Source organism: Bos grunniens, chromosome 6 (assembly GCF_055505025.1).
Source record: "Bos grunniens cultivar Pamir isolate PY7600 chromosome 6, Bosgru_T2T1.0, whole genome shotgun sequence".
NCBI lineage: Eukaryota > Metazoa > Chordata > Mammalia > Artiodactyla > Bovidae > Bos > Bos grunniens.
The window spans coordinates 21,426,985-21,442,526 of record NC_141170.1 but is presented as its reverse complement, the minus strand read 5'-3'; the positions used below and the strand labels follow the sequence as shown (position 1 = coordinate 21,442,526).

General features: G+C 40.8%; 1 protein-coding gene across 7 annotated transcripts in view; it reads right to left on the bottom strand.

The window, feature by feature from the left end:
• The window catches only part of RASGEF1B (RasGEF domain family member 1B), a 660,269-nt gene that overhangs the window by 13,505 nt on the left and 631,222 nt on the right, over positions 1-15,542 (bottom strand). For all 7 annotated transcript variants that reach the window (XM_086405160.1, XM_086405157.1, XM_086405158.1 and 4 more), the window contains 7 exons: positions 12,239-12,421; positions 10,351-10,473; positions 9,866-10,003; positions 4,007-4,219; positions 3,429-3,503; positions 1,495-1,590; positions 1,281-1,383 (listed from right to left, as the gene is read on the bottom strand). In XM_086405160.1, the coding sequence (XP_086261286.1) occupies positions 1,281-1,383; positions 1,495-1,590; positions 3,429-3,503; positions 4,007-4,219; positions 9,866-10,003; positions 10,351-10,473; positions 12,239-12,421 (931 nt within the window). The remainder of the gene's footprint in view (positions 1-1,280; positions 1,384-1,494; positions 1,591-3,428; positions 3,504-4,006; positions 4,220-9,865; positions 10,004-10,350; positions 10,474-12,238; positions 12,422-15,542) is intronic.

Genomic DNA, 15,542 nt, shown 5'->3' with positions numbered 1-15,542 from the left:
AAGTAGCTGTCCCATTTCACAACCCCACCCAGGTCTGAGAATTCTACTTGGTCCATAATCCTCACAATATTTGGTTCAACCAGTCTTGTTAATTTCAGTTACTCCAGTGTGTGAAATGTATTTCACTGTGATTCTAATTTTAATTTGTATTTTTCTGATGACTAATGACGTAGAGCTTCTTTTCATATACTGTCTGGCCATCAGCGTATCTTCTTTTATGAACTGCTCATGTATTTTGCCCTTGTTTTCACTGGGTTATTTGTCTACATCATGTTGCTCTGTAGGGTCGTTTACAGAGTTTGAATACAAGTGTTCAGCTAGATGTATTACAAATACTTTCTCCTGTGACATAAATTGCCCTGACATTTTCTTAATAGTACAAGAGGGAAATTAGGTAATCTTCTGTTACCTAGACTGTGGGCCGTTGAAGTCCCTGATTTAGATGACTTTTCTGTTCACTATTTTTGTGCAGTAAGCCAGACAATAAGCTGAAGATTCACCAGTTATTTTTATGGGGGAGACGAGGGGGAAAAAAGATTTTTTAAGGGAAAAAGGGATTCATGAGGGGGGTTATTAAAATTAAAATTATTAAATTAAATTCAGTAGATTCTCTGGCTTCAAACTGACCCTGATTCTAAACAGCCAGGTAAATATTCATATATATACTGAGTACTTATAATGTGTAAGATAGCCATATCGTTTATCATATAAATCAGGATATTTTTAAATGAAACAGTCATTATCAATAATCATAGCAAGAAAACAGGTATAAACTGGAAAAAAAAAGAAGATACAGTGTTACCCCCATGCCCTATGTTTATTGAATGAATAGTCGCTGGCATTAAAAATCCTTGTGAGGCTAATGAGGTCAGCAGATGACAAGTACTAGGAACACGGGTAGTTAGAAAATGTTCCAGTTTCTCAGGCCAACCTCTTGTCTTACCAGTGGAATCATTTGATTTACTCTCAGATCATGTTTCTATAATGCTTGATACACAAGCTTCTCAAACACTTTCTAAAATCCTTAATTTAGGCAAATATCTTTTAAATATTCAGATGAAGATTAACTAAACATATTCCATGAATTCTTATATACTTATAAAAGATTAAACGTATTTGTATCAGTTTGTATATTTAAAGCTTTCTGATCATTCTGAAACAAGTCTGGATTAATAAGTACAGTTTTCATGAACAAAACTGTACTATTTGCTAATTCTTAGTGGGTCCATTTCACAGAACCTATACAAACAAAGGAAACATATCTCTCAGAAAACACTCACAGATTATTGCCATCAAGGAATTGAAGTTGCCAATGTTAAAACACTCCCGAGCCACGTCAATGAAATACTCAATCATCCTTGCTCGATGCTTCTTCTTTACAGGCTGTACAGAATGAGAAGAAAGAGAGCAGTTGTGCAACATGTAGGCCCAACAAATATAAAGGAAGTATGAAAAAGTAAGATAGAGGGCTGGGAGAAAAATTCATTTTCTCACCATGCAGATTTCTGTAGCAACCAAGTAGCTGAGGCGATTAAACCATTCCACGTAGGCTTCTAAGTTCCGTGTTTTCTTCCGTTCACTGTAGCAACTCTATTGAGAAAGTAAAATGAGCAGATGAGTTGGAGGATAAAAGGGTGTATGAGGCTCTTGTTTTTGTCAGATATAGGCCTTTATTCTCAGTTTATGAATTAGGAAGACTTTTGAGGATGGCGGGGCAGTAGGGAGGGGAAAAAGAGAACAAACCCCTAATAGTCTTGACTCTCCCGCGTGTGTGTCTGCTATGTCACTTCAGTCCTGTCCGACTCTTTGTGACACTCATGGATTGTACTGTCCATGGAATTTCCCAGGCAGGAATACTGGAGGGGGTTTCCAGGCCCTTCTCCAGGGGATCTTCCTGGTCCAGGGATCGAACATGCATGTCTAAGATCTCCTGCATTGGCAGGCAGGTTCTTTACCGCTAGTGCCACCGGGGAAGCCCATAACTCTCAATATAGAAGTATCAGTCTCTTAGTATAGTCCTGTGAAAACCTGAAGATCTAGAAACCTATTCTGCTGCATTCATGGCAGTGCCTTCTCTCCCAGGAAACTAAATTACTCTGGGTGAGAACAGTCCTCAGAAGTACCATTCCCAAATATATATATATACCTATGTATTGGCTGCATTCTAAAACAATCTTGACCAATTAATAGGGGTGTGACTACCTACTGCTATTCACATAGCATGGAGGAGCTGAGAGTATAGAGGTCTAGAAAATTTTCTCTTAAGATTAAATCTAGGAGATAATTTTGGAACACTGTGTAGCAAGAAACTAGTATATTCCAAGGTAGGTAAAGCGGAAGTTTACACTGTCCCGGTTTTTGGAGAGTGGGTGACATATTGTTCAAAAGCAAAAAGAAGTTAAGCTCATCTCAGAGTTCAAGGCCAAGCTTAAACAGGTTAATTACACCCCTCTTTCCTTCCTTCCAAATGAGGCAAACAAAAAAGTCCACTAGCCTCTATTGCAAAACCTGATCTTCACTTCCTGTACTGAGCGAAACTATTCTAAGGCCGGAAAACAGCTGCTGCCCCTACTCTGGAAGAGGAGCTTTCATTAGTGGGTGATACAGTCTTTGCCTAATACTCCTGGAGGTAACGCGAGCAAAAGTTTCTTATGTGTGTGTACACCAGCCTTACAGCCATGTCTACCATCAATTGCTGACCATATGGGCTGCACTCAGGCAACAAACGTGCCATGAGGGATGCACCTTAAAACAAGAGGCAGAGCAGTAAAGACCTGTCCTTAGCACACTGGACATGCATCCTGTCTTTACCGCCCCTGCTACTGTTGAATCATGAACAGAGCATCCTCTTGTATTTTCTTTCTGACTTAACCTGCTAAAACCATTATCCTTTCTCTCCTACCTTCATCACTACAAATGCCTGCATCTACTTGCTTATTAAATTTCCCAATAAGGAGAGAGAGAGAGAGGATAAAAGTTGGTGATAGGGTAAGAATACTGTTATGGCACTTGGAGACCACACTCAAGAATAAAAATGCAATGAATCAGACATGGCTGAAAAAAAAAAAAATCTTTCTGAGGGAGTTTCCTGGTGATCTAGTAGTTAAGATTAAGACTCCCTGCTTCCACTGGAGGGGGCACGGGTTCGATCCCTGGTTGAGGAACTAAGATCCCACACGGTGTGTAGGATGATCAAAAAAAAAAAGCCTCGTGCACAAAGTGCAGGCATACCTCAGAGATATTGTGGGTTTGGCTCCAGACTACCACAATAAAACAAATATCGCAATACCATGAATTTTAAAAAAACAACTTCCTGATCTTTAAAACCTAAAACAAAATTGTTCCAATTTCTGTCTCTCATACCCACTATCATGGACTAAAGAATTCCATTTCCAACTTCAGGGCTAACCTCTGGGTAGACCCATTACCTTGTCATTGTCCAAAGGGTCCTTCTGCACAAAGGCTTGTACAAATTCTTCTGGGCCAATGTAATTGAGCCTCTCCTGAAACACAAACCCAACACTATTGAAGAAACACAAGCTTCAGCGGTATTGAAGAAAAGGAGAAGGAATGGTCTTTCCATTCTGTCTATTAATTTCTGCCACTATCCTCATTTTTAACAGGCAACTTGTAAAATGAGCCTTTAACCTTCAAAACCGTCATCATCTTTAAGATCTGAGCAGAGACAGTTTTCTGCTTGGGTCAATGTATATATTAGAAAGTAAAAGGCTGAGCGAGCAATGGAAAAATTCATTAGAGGGGTAACATGAGGAAGGTCAATAACCTCTTCGCTCTTGCTTAGTATTTATTTTAAAGTGAATTCTCAAAATATCAGAAACAGTCATAGGCAAATATCTAAACAAAACATGCTGCTGCTATTTCATAGATTAGCTCCCATTTGGATTATTTTCACCTCTCCCTTGACATTACTGCCAATGAACATGCTATCTGGTTACCACGGCAAACCAAGTCTGGGTTATAAAGACAAGGATGACAACGGCCTCACCAGCTCTATGTGAGTCAGCTGCTGGGCCAACGTGTAAGGGTCACTGCAGACAGTGATGATGTCCCTTTGGATGGACTGTGGTTTGGTCTTGAGAACTGTGAGTCGATCTGTCGACGTGGAACTGATTTTGGCCAGAACTTCCTCATACTGGCTGAGTGCGGCCAGCTTGCGGATCAGACACTGGATCATCTGCTGGACATTCTTCCGATATGTCTGCCAGGAAACAAGCAAAGGATGACCTCCTCACTCTGCCTGTGCATCCACACCACAAACTCAAGAGATCTGCACTTGATGCTCTTACTTTGATGCTGGATAGCCACCTTGGTGGAGGGCAGTTAGAGGCAGTCAGTTTTGCTCTAACAATTTAAAAGACACATATACATACGGTGTCTTTTCAGACCTGCAAGATTTAGTTCTTTCCTTGGGTTGCTCTTGGGAGTGCGACTCAAGTTGGGCCATGAAACAACTACAGTGATATTTTAGATGAGCTATTGAGGGAATTCCATATAATAGGAACCACATACAACTAATGTTCTCTGGAGTGAAATAGGAACCTATTGGTTTTCTTCTGGGAGGTGAAGATGCACAGATCTCAAGTCAGAGCATCCTTTTCCTAATTCTTTTTCTTTAGGCCCACCTTCTTGATTTTTCTACTTCTAACATTCCCAATCACATTTGTCTAAGTACAAACAACTATTTGTCAGAAATACACCATCACTTCCTACTCAGCCCCTAACCACCTTCCTGACTTCTACATATAACATGCGTCCCCACCAAAAGAAGCCTTGGATATTCCTTTTTGGTATCTGACCTCCATTCGGCTCGTGTCTGTTTTTGTCACACTCATGAGTCAGCGCTAATGTTTACAATCAAATTCTTTCACATGGCAATTCTCCCCGTAATGCTACTACCAGCTGCTGCCTGGTTTGTGACTACATCATGCTACAGCCACGCACTAAGATAAATTAGTATTAAAAGCAATGCACGTATTATAGATAAATGTAACCTCTTGACTTTTAAAATAGTTATTAAGTCCAAAAAATAACTCCACAATCAATCCCTAGGGGGCAGTTATCATGATGTAAGTTAGGGGTATTCTTTTATTCTTCCTTTTCCAGCCAAAAATTGCCAAACACTTAGCCATCTAAGTCAACTGTGACGCTGGTATCAAAGAAAGGCATACAGGCTAATTCATTGCTAGTGTGGTCCTTAGGTTAAAGCTCCAAAGAGGGACAGCCCCAGTGAATTTCCAGATGAAAACCCTATATCCATGCTTTACTAACTAATCAGGTCCTTTTCAAAAAGTACCACAATAACATTTGCTGAGATTAATTACCTGAAAATTAAATGGCATCTTACCTAGAAGCCTAAGAACCATCTTATTTTTTCAACAGTGGTAATTTGTTTTACCAGAGCATCTTACAAAATTTTAAATGAACAGATGTTTTCATACTTAAATGGAGGAAAATCACAAACAGGAGAGAATGAGCAATTCTCATACAGTCAAGGTGAAAAAGCACACACAACCTTCCTTCTCTTCTTCTCTGTTTGTCTGGTATATATTCCACTGAGTTCTTTAAACTGGTTCATTAGATGACCTTTTGCCCTCTTCTACCTTCACAGATCACCCTAAAGTCACTAACGAAATACCTAAGTGTTTAAAAAATTGAGCCTTCAAAGCAGCTGTCTTGACACAGCACTAAAGTTATCAGTTTAGAAGATGCTATCTATTTGATAATATGCTTGTCACTCAAAGAAAGTGCCTCTTTCTTCAGAATTCAAAGCACTTTAGGCCAAATTGAGGGCTATTTTAAATCCTTCGCTGCGGGATGAGCATAATTGGTAAGAGGGAGTCAAAAGGTAGAACTTCCAGTTATAAAATAAGTCATGGGGATGTAATGTCCAGGAAGGATGGTGACTTCAGTTAATAATACTGCATTGCATATTTGAAAGTTGCTAAGAGATCTTAAAAGTTATCACAAGATAAAAATTTTTTAACTATGAAAGGTGACAGATGTTAACCAGACTCACTGTGGTGATCATTTTGCCATGTACATAAGCCATGAATCATTATGTTGTACACTTAAAACTAATACAAGGTTATATGTCAACTGTACCTCAATGAAAGTAAAGAAGAGTAAAATAAAAATCCTTCATCCCTATTTCCCTTGCTTCTTCTACTTTCATAATCTTAAGTTAGGTAAAAATCCATCAACTTCAAATGGTTTCTGCGGTCTTTGGTTCCAAATATCATAATAAATGCTCTCCAGGTGATTCTGACACACAGCAAAGAATATTTGGTGAAAGATCCTTATTCTGCACTTAAAAAGTGCTTTTTAGGGAACAGGCAGAGGAATGTACAGTGGAGGATTCAGCTAGTGAGCAAAAAGCAGTAAAATATGAGGAAAACATGTATGCAACAGGGTACAGGGGAAGAGCCATTCAAGTAACAAGGAACGAGTGTGTGCACAGGTGCACACGCAGGTGTGTGTGTGTGTGTGTGTGTGTGTGTGTGAGACAGAGAGGAATGTGTGTGTGATACGCACGTGTGTGATCTCTTTGAAAAGTTTGTTGCTGCCGCTTGACTCCATTTGAGAAACCAAAGCTTGGTGTCATTAAGCATGCTTCCTTCCTGAATCATGGATTGCTAAATATGTACTTAATCTTTTTTATAACTTCAAATGCCAGTGTCAGTAATTACCTGGCAAATAAAGATAGAATAAAGACCAGCCCCTTAAGGAAGAGAAAATTGCATTCTGCCCACAATAGTCATTTGTCATGTAATTCAATCATCAGTTTCATTTCAGGTTCCTTGCAGCCAAGTCCTAATAAACCTGTTCATTTTGGGCAAATCCTGAGGCAGGAAACATATTAGGTCATATTATGTGGAACTGTTCTAGCAGATTCAGAACTCAACTAAATTACATAGGGAGCACACCTGGATCCATTGACTGCCAAAAAAAAGTCCCAGGCAAGATGCAACAAGTCCCAACCCAAGCTCACACTCCTTCCCAAGAAGGGAGATCCTTTTTCCAGTGGAGGGAAATATTTTTTCCTATTCCAATAATTGATTAGTTTGTTAACTCATTCATTCATTCCATTCAAACACTCCTGGGTGCCCATTAAATGCCAGGTACTGGGCTAGGAGTTAAGGTGCTATGTGAGCAGAAGGGGCACAGCATGGAGTCTAGATGGGGGGAAAACAAGTCATAAAGAGAGTAATTACTAATCACAGAGTGCTATGAAGAAATTGGTGGTGAGAGCCAACAATGGGGAGTGACCATGGCTGGGTGGTGGGGGAAGATCTCTCCAAGGAAAGACACTTCAGCCCAAGACAGGTTAAGTGGCCTGCCAAGCACAGACCGAGGAAAAGAGCATCAATCACAAAACTTTACTTCTAGGATTGATAGAAATGAAGGAGGAGCAGAGAATTTAGAGAACTTGCCAAAGCACTCAAATCAACCAGCTGCCAAATCATGGACCCATGTCTGAATACTGGCTATATAAGTGGCTGAAGGAATAGCATCTCACTATAAACCCAGTCGAATCATGGCAGGTGACATCTCTCCACTCAAGCCCTAGATGAATCAACCAACTCTGTGGTTACACTTGGCTTATCTTCTCATCTCCTCTTTTCACACTTAAAACTCTCTGAAGACGTCAGGGTTTATCAAGGATTTATTGTGAACACAGGAGGGCTGAGAAGAAGCCCAGGCACAAGACTGTCTGGCTCCCTTGCTTGGTTCCATCCAATTCTTGAATGGCTGGATCCTGTTAAAAAGAGATTGGACCCAATCTGGCCAATACAGATAGCAGCAATCCCCTTTATGAACTTCCATGACAAGAAGGACAAAAAGCCATCCATTTGGCACTGTATCTGAAAAAGATTTTTAAGGTATTCCTTTGGAAAAAAACAAGGCATCATTTCTACCTTTTAAAAAGGCGATAGAGAAAAAGGAAGCTGACTGCCATATCAACTTAAGTATCTAAACACAACTTAACTGAAATGAAGCACTGCCTGAGTCAGGGCTTAGCCTCACACAAGAAAAAGTCCTTATGATGCCACTAATCTTTTGAGCAGCTTGTCATAAACTTAGGTCACCGAGACAGCCCTGCTTCTGCCAAGCAGCATAGCAGCTTAGCGCTCTAAGAAAAGATTTACTAAAAAACAGTGATGCCTAACTTTTGCCTTTATGAGTGATGCACATACCAATTCCTATCTTGCTAGAACCTGTTACACACAAACTAGCAAAATGATTAGAAGTGTCAGAATTTGCAAAAGGACCCAGGGAACTACTCATTCAGTCTTGTAGCAGTTATGGCTGTTCTGAGCACCAGTGTTCAATATAAAGTCATATGTGCTTATGCACTCAGCTGCGTCCGACTCTTTGCTGCCCCACCATGCTCCTCTGTCCATGGAATTCTCCAGGCAAGAACACTGGAGTGGGTTGCCATTTTCTTCTCCAGGGAATCTTCCCAACCCATAGCTCGACAAAGTCATAGGGGAACTGTAAAAGGATTAATTCCACTTTCATGAGAACATAATGTGGCAAGCATGTGCACATTTTTCAAGTGTTAATCTTAGAAAAATTTGTCTGATTTTTTTAAGTTTGGGGAAACAGTATTAAAATGTATTCACCAGAAGCAGACAGAATAGATAGGGTGTCTTGTTATAGGATCTTGACGGCACATCACTGAAAGAATGATTTCTCCAGTTAGGGTATCCATAATGGGAAAATGCATTTTAAGACAAATGAAACAAGACACCACTGGCTTTGCCAAACGCTTCATCTATCTTTTTTGAATGTTGTATCTGGGCCTAAGTAATGTGTTCCCTGGAGCACGCCAGCAACACGGAAACTACAAAGGCCTCCTTGCCCAACAAGCCTCAACACAGAACACCAGTCCTCCAGGCTTGCTTCAAAGAGGATAACCTTGAATTTGTCATAGCTAGTTAGTGCTTATCAAAGGCTCAATTGAGGAACGTGATATTTACGAAAGATTATCTAACAGACTTATTTTCCATCTCCACCTAGTCTAGGTGCTAGCCTTGAATCAACTCCCGGGCACAAGACTTGAATCCTTTTTTCTCTGTCTTTTCTACTCCTAAAGAATTACCTTTACTAATTTATAATAATCTAATGGCAGCAGTTTTTACCAAGGAGTATTTGTTGTAAACACTACACAGAACAGTTTCCATGATCATATTCACCAAGTCCTTGCAGGACATTTTTAAAAAGTTTTATTTAATTCTTTGAAGAATTTATATAGTTTTGCTCCTCTGATAGTGCAAATTATATAACCAACTGTGTTTTCCTTTTACCTAGAGATTTACAGTGAAATACAACAATCTTGTCCTAGTCAACTGGTTCTTAATATTAGACTATTCGTTTTCTCCTTTCCATGATACAAACTATTTCTGATTTAGTATTTCTAGATATTCCTAGATATTCCTTATTATCTGTTAATATATAAATATGTTATTTTATATGTATTAGTATTTATATCTCCTACTGTGATATTCTTTATCTAACTTGCTAGATCAAACCTTTCTGGAAGGAAGAGAGGTATCAATAAAACACCATGAAAACATACTTGCAACATGAATCTCTGCATGAACTGACATGAACATATCCCCAAATTAATCACATAAAACTTTAGATCACATCCCTTTGAAGTGGGATCATCTAATCAGCTCTGTCTGGCACACCAAACAGAACAGTACTCTGTGGAGAGGACTTGCCCAAAGGCAGAAACCCAGAGGAAGCAGAGGAGATGCCAGTGTACAAGTCAGCACCACTTCCCAACTAAGGTCCTGCCTGGAAATCTGAATGACTCTACTCAATTTAGGTTACCAACCTCCTCGCCACTGGCTATTCGGTGAGCCAGATCTTTTAAGTTTCTCATCATTCTTTCATCCCGAAAATCATAAGGAAATGTTTCTGTCCATTCTGTCAGGAGCTGAAGAATTTTCGGTGCAATTTTTCTTATCTGATTCTAGGGAGGAAAAGCAAACTGAATTCAGCGATATCCATCAAATAAATAATTACAAACAATGCTACTGACAAACTTCCAGTGCAAAGTCTTTGAGGCTAAAGAAGCTCTAGTGCCCCTCTCCCAAGTCAATGTCAAGTGCTACCAACTTCAGGAAGGACCTAGGGATCTTCCATGGCACTGGACTTATATTTCTTCTTTATTCCATTCCCCATTCCCTTTGCATAGCCGTGATACTCTTCAGCCCAGGGAGAAGCCACGGTTACTTCAGGAGACCCACTTCACAAGATTTAAGCCATAATGCTACCAAACCCAATAGAAAAAAAGTAAAGTTCAAAATATATCATTACCTTATCACTGTTGGGATCACTTAGTCTCTGGTGCTCAACACATAAGTGGCAAACTTTGGCCATTAGCTCATACGGATGCATAAATAACCGAGAACTCAACAGGAAGGTAAATATGTACGTTCTCTGTGGCAAGAGAAAAAAAAAAGTTATCATGGTTAGAGCCTACATCTGAAACTAGTATCTTCCCTAAACCTGATACATCATATATCAAGTTCTCCTGATCAAAGTGAAAATGCTGTAGTTTCAAAAGTGATGCTTACTAGTAGGAAAACAAGATGGATTTCTCCTTTACCTTCTGGTACATCTTTTCCCTTAAACCATACTAAAAATAACAGAAGTACAGGATAAGTTGAGCTACTAAATTATTCACACCACATTTTTATATCTACCCTCTGGGAGCCTGCATACCAGGACATATAACTCAGCCCAGTAAAGAAGAATGAAATTCAGCCCATGGAGATCAATCTAACTTACATACACCACCCGTACAGAATCTTGTTCTGTGTCCAAATATTATGGTAACCCAATGGAAATTAAAAAACAAAAAACCACCCAACCCACATCAGTTCAAGGATTCTCCAGTGGGTCCAGTATTACACACTGGAGCATTTGTGTGCTTGTCAGAACATTCAAAGACAGGCGTTCAAGTCATCTGTTTACTTGCTCAAAGGCTAAGCAATTTGATAAAACATAATATCACACTATATACTTTTCTTTAAGCACACTGTCTCCCAAGAAGCCAGTAATGAAGTAATGCTTATTTGTTATAATAGCTTCAGACTCCCAATAAAAAGAAAAATTCCATGGGTTTTTTCTCCCCCTGAGGCACCCTTTTATGGCTCATAAACACTTACAGGGCTGAACAAGGGACGCCTTTTACTTTTGATTACAAGTTTTCCCTGTGTGGCAACATATTTGAAAATGCTATGTAACAAATCACACACAGAGGGAGATAACTCAGTAATAAACACTATGGTGAACTCCAGTGGCAAGCACAGACTATCGTTTGCACGCCAAGGTCATTATTACATTTATAAAAGGATTTGAATCCAGTGTCTGGATATTTTCATGAAATCTTTATCAACAAGCAGCTGTTGAGAAATGGGGTCAGCCACAGCACAAAGGAAGTGGGGAGAAACATCACTTGCTCTAGAAATAGAAAACCCGGGTTTGATTGCTGATGTCGAGCGTGAGACCATGTGCCAACCGAATCCCAAATTTCAATTTTTTTCCTCTCTGAGTCTCTTGGAATTGCTCTAAAGACTGAGAAAATATAAATGGATTTCCTGAATTAGAAAGGATTACCTATACAAATGTCAGGGATCAAAGGAAAACATAAGCAAGCATATTATCTGATGTCCAGGCTACAAAGAATTGCATCTTGAATGTAACTCGTGTTCTCTTTTCTAGGAAGCTTCCCTGTGTCACTTAACCTTTCTCAACATAGTGATGGTCTTGGAAACCAAAAAGGCACTAAACATTTGAGGAGCATCCAAGGTTCTCTGGCATTTCTATTTAAGGATCATGGTACACGCACGAGTCAAACCTTACAGTTATTTAGATGGTCTCTGACCGTCTACACTGTGATGCCAACCCTGAAAAGAAAACTAATATGCAGAACTATTGTATCCAGGCTCAACTGGGTCTCAAAGCACTCAATAATCAACATGCAACTTCTTGTTAGAAAAATTCTTAGCAACCCAGATATAATTCTGGAGCATCCAGGGTCCCTGTCTGCTGCTGCTGCTAAGTCACTTCAGTCGTGTCCGACTCTGTGTGACCTCATAGACGGCAGCCCACCAGGCTCCCCCGTCCCTGGGATTCTCCTACTCTATTGTAATTTCTGCTGGATACCAAGGATGTGTTTCAGAAACATGTGAATACTTACATCCGGATAATAATCCACATTGGGTACCAAGTGCTGGATGAGCGCTTCCAGAGACCCGGAGAGGAGGTTGTTGTCATGGTAATACAACCCCCCACAGCTGTCCTCTGCAGACTGATAGAGGTTTCGGTTGTAACCACTGCTGTCAAACATGGCAGAAAAGGGAGGAGTCTGAGGCATGCTTTCCTAAAATGAATAAGAAAGGAAGAAACACGGTGTCAGTAATAGGCAGTCCCAAAGAAAAGCAAACTTTAATAGGCATGAGGCTTTCACAGTCATGAAGAAGCAGGCAAGTTTTAACCCAGGTTAGATTCTGAAACAATCTCAGAACTCATCAAGAAGTACACTGCTTTTGAACAGCACACGAATGCATATTTTTTGAGTAGCAATCGTGTCCAATAAAGTACCATGAAATACTTGAATCAAAGGCTCCAATCTATGCCTAAAGTCAAGTCTCTGGCTGCTGTGTTTAGATCTTATGCCTTCACATTTGGTTAGGAAGGCAGGGAGAGGGGTTGAGCTTTAAAGTGCTTTATCCTCCCAGTCAAGTATCATCCTAAGGTGGAAACATGCACCTTCAAAGTTGGTGGGGAAGAATTACATAATGCTTAAGAAATATTGGACTAGCATTGAGCATATTAGAAGATAACCAAAACAGAAGTTGAAAACCTGAAACCTAAGAGAAGCCTAGAATTAAAGTATCTGTGTGTGTACGTGTGTGTGTGTGTGTGTGTGTGTGTGTGTGTTTATGTTCTTGTTTAGTCACTAAGTCATGTCTGATTGTTTGCAACCCATGGACTGCAGCCCACCAGGCTCCTCTGTCCATGGGATTTCTCAGGCAAGAATACTGGAGTGGGTTACCATTCCTTTCACCAGTGGATCTTCCCAACTCAGGGATCAAACCAGAGTCTCCTGCACTGCAGGCGGATTCTTTACCACTGAGCCACCAGGGAAGCACTGTGTAAGTTTATAGATGCATATATATATCAGGAGATTTCATGCCAGCTCCTCAGCGTTCACTGGAAGTCTGATGCCATTCATTTTTGCCCCTTTGTATTAAATTCTTTCGGGGTGAAGGGCTCTATAAAGCCTCAGTGCTCGGTAAACACACGGGCTGAGAAAGCACCTGACTGAGGAACAAGGAGTGCTGTGACGTCCGCTCCCTGTGTGTGCTTTCCTGCTCACAAAGCCCGCATAAGAGGGTGTTTGCTGGAGGCCAGAGGCTATTAAGTTATTACTTGGATTCCGAGGAATGGAGCTCCTGGCCCTAGAACAGACTCCCGTTTCCGGCAGCCTGTCTGGACAATGGAGGCATTCAGGAGTTGCGGAGATGGAGGGTTTCAGAGGCAAACAATGAGGGAGAGGCAAACTCCAGGGCTTGGACTGACAGGCCTAGGGTGTTTGGAGGCTGCAGGAGGACACAACCTGGGCTAATCTTTCTTTTCAAGAGGCTTAAGATATTTGCATCCGAATGGGGGCGGGGAGTGGGGGTGTGTCTGTGGCTATACATCCCTCTCCAAGCACGGCTGTCCCAGGTGCCCCCTTGCCACCCTCCCACGGGGGCCAGAGCATCACAGTACCTGCACGTACCTGGGCAGGGAGCCGCCAGGGGTGGGGTGTTGGGAACAAACAACACCCACTGTAAAGCCGCCCTGGCAGGTGAAATGGCATTTAGGGAAAGAAGCATCAAGAAAGTGAAAAAGGAGAAAAATAATAACTTCAGTATTTTGTGGTCTATCCCATCCATAAACCAATACTGAGGGAGAACATAAAACCATCCACAATGAAATAGCACAAAGAAAGAAAGATAAACCTCATATGATACTGCTTATATGCAGAGTCTTAAAAAGTGATATAAGTGAATTTATGTACAAAACAAAAACAGACTCACAGACATAGAAAACAAACGTCTGTGTTTACCAAAGGGGAAAGTAGTGGCAGGAGGTGGTGGTGGGGATAAATTAGGAATTTGGGATTAACTGATATGCATTACTATACATAAAATAGATAAACAACAGAGACCTACTGTATAGCTCAGGGAACTATATTCAGTCTCTTGTAATAATCTACAAAGGAAAAGAATCTGAAAAAAGAATATCTTTTTCCAGTAGTCACGCAGGGATGTGAGAGCTGGACCATAAAGGAGGCTGAGCACCAAAGAACTGATGCTTTCAAACTGTGGTGCTGGAGAAAACTCTTGAGAGTCTCCTGGACAGCAAGGAGATCAAACCAGTCAATCTTAAAGGAAATCAACCCTTAATATACTTGGAAGGACTGCTGCTGAAGCTCAACACTTGAACCACCTGATGTGAAGAGCCAACTCACTGGAAAAGACCCTGATGCTGGGAAAGATTGAGGGCAAAAGGAGAAGCAAAAGGCAAAGGGCAAAAGGGTGACAGAGGATGAGATGGTTAGATGGCATCACCAACTCAATGAATGTGAGTTTGGGCAAGCTCCGGGAGACAGTGAAGGATAGGGAAGGCTGGTGTGCCGCAGTCCATGGGGTAGCAAAGAGTCAGACATGATTTAGTGACTGAAGAGCAACAGTATATATATGTATAACTGAATCCTTTTACTGTACACCTGAAACTGACCCAACATTGTAAATCAACTATTCTCCAAAAATACAGTCACAAATGGGAAGAAAGTGAGGACTGAGAATCACTGTCTGGGGAGACCGGTAACCGCCAGAGTCATCGCTGCCATCCCTCTTGCTTGGGCAGGACATGGTCATAATGGCCAAGGGACCAGGAACATTGAGATGTAGATGTTAACACAAATGCTCTCCACTTTGTTGGTAAGATCTTATACATAGGAATCACAGTTAAACAACTCAAGGCTAACATTTTCTAAGACAATGGACAAAGTATGCTTCTGTCCTCTCCAAACTGCCAGTTTTCCGTGAGCCTGTTTCACATGCAATATCATCTTTGCACATGGGTTGTTCCTGGTGGGAAGAAAAACAAGAGACCATCTTCCCTTGCCCTGATAAAGTCAAAATGTCCTTAAACTGGGACACCAGAGACTGAGATGAGAAACACCTAAAAGTTACAGCCTGGAAGGAACCTTCCATTTGGATGTGGTCACCTGCCTCTGGCTTAAAAAAGCTTTAGATGGTTAAAACCACACAGTATCCTTGGCATCCAAGGCTGACAAGTGGAACTCACTCCATCATGCCCTTGAAGGTTTTCTTTTTCCCCTTCTGCCAAGAATCATGAATTTTCCTTGATTTTTCCACTCACTCATTGCTACTGAAACCATCATAGTAAAGGGCTTTGGGGAGACAGTAGGCCAAGAGTTGGGAATT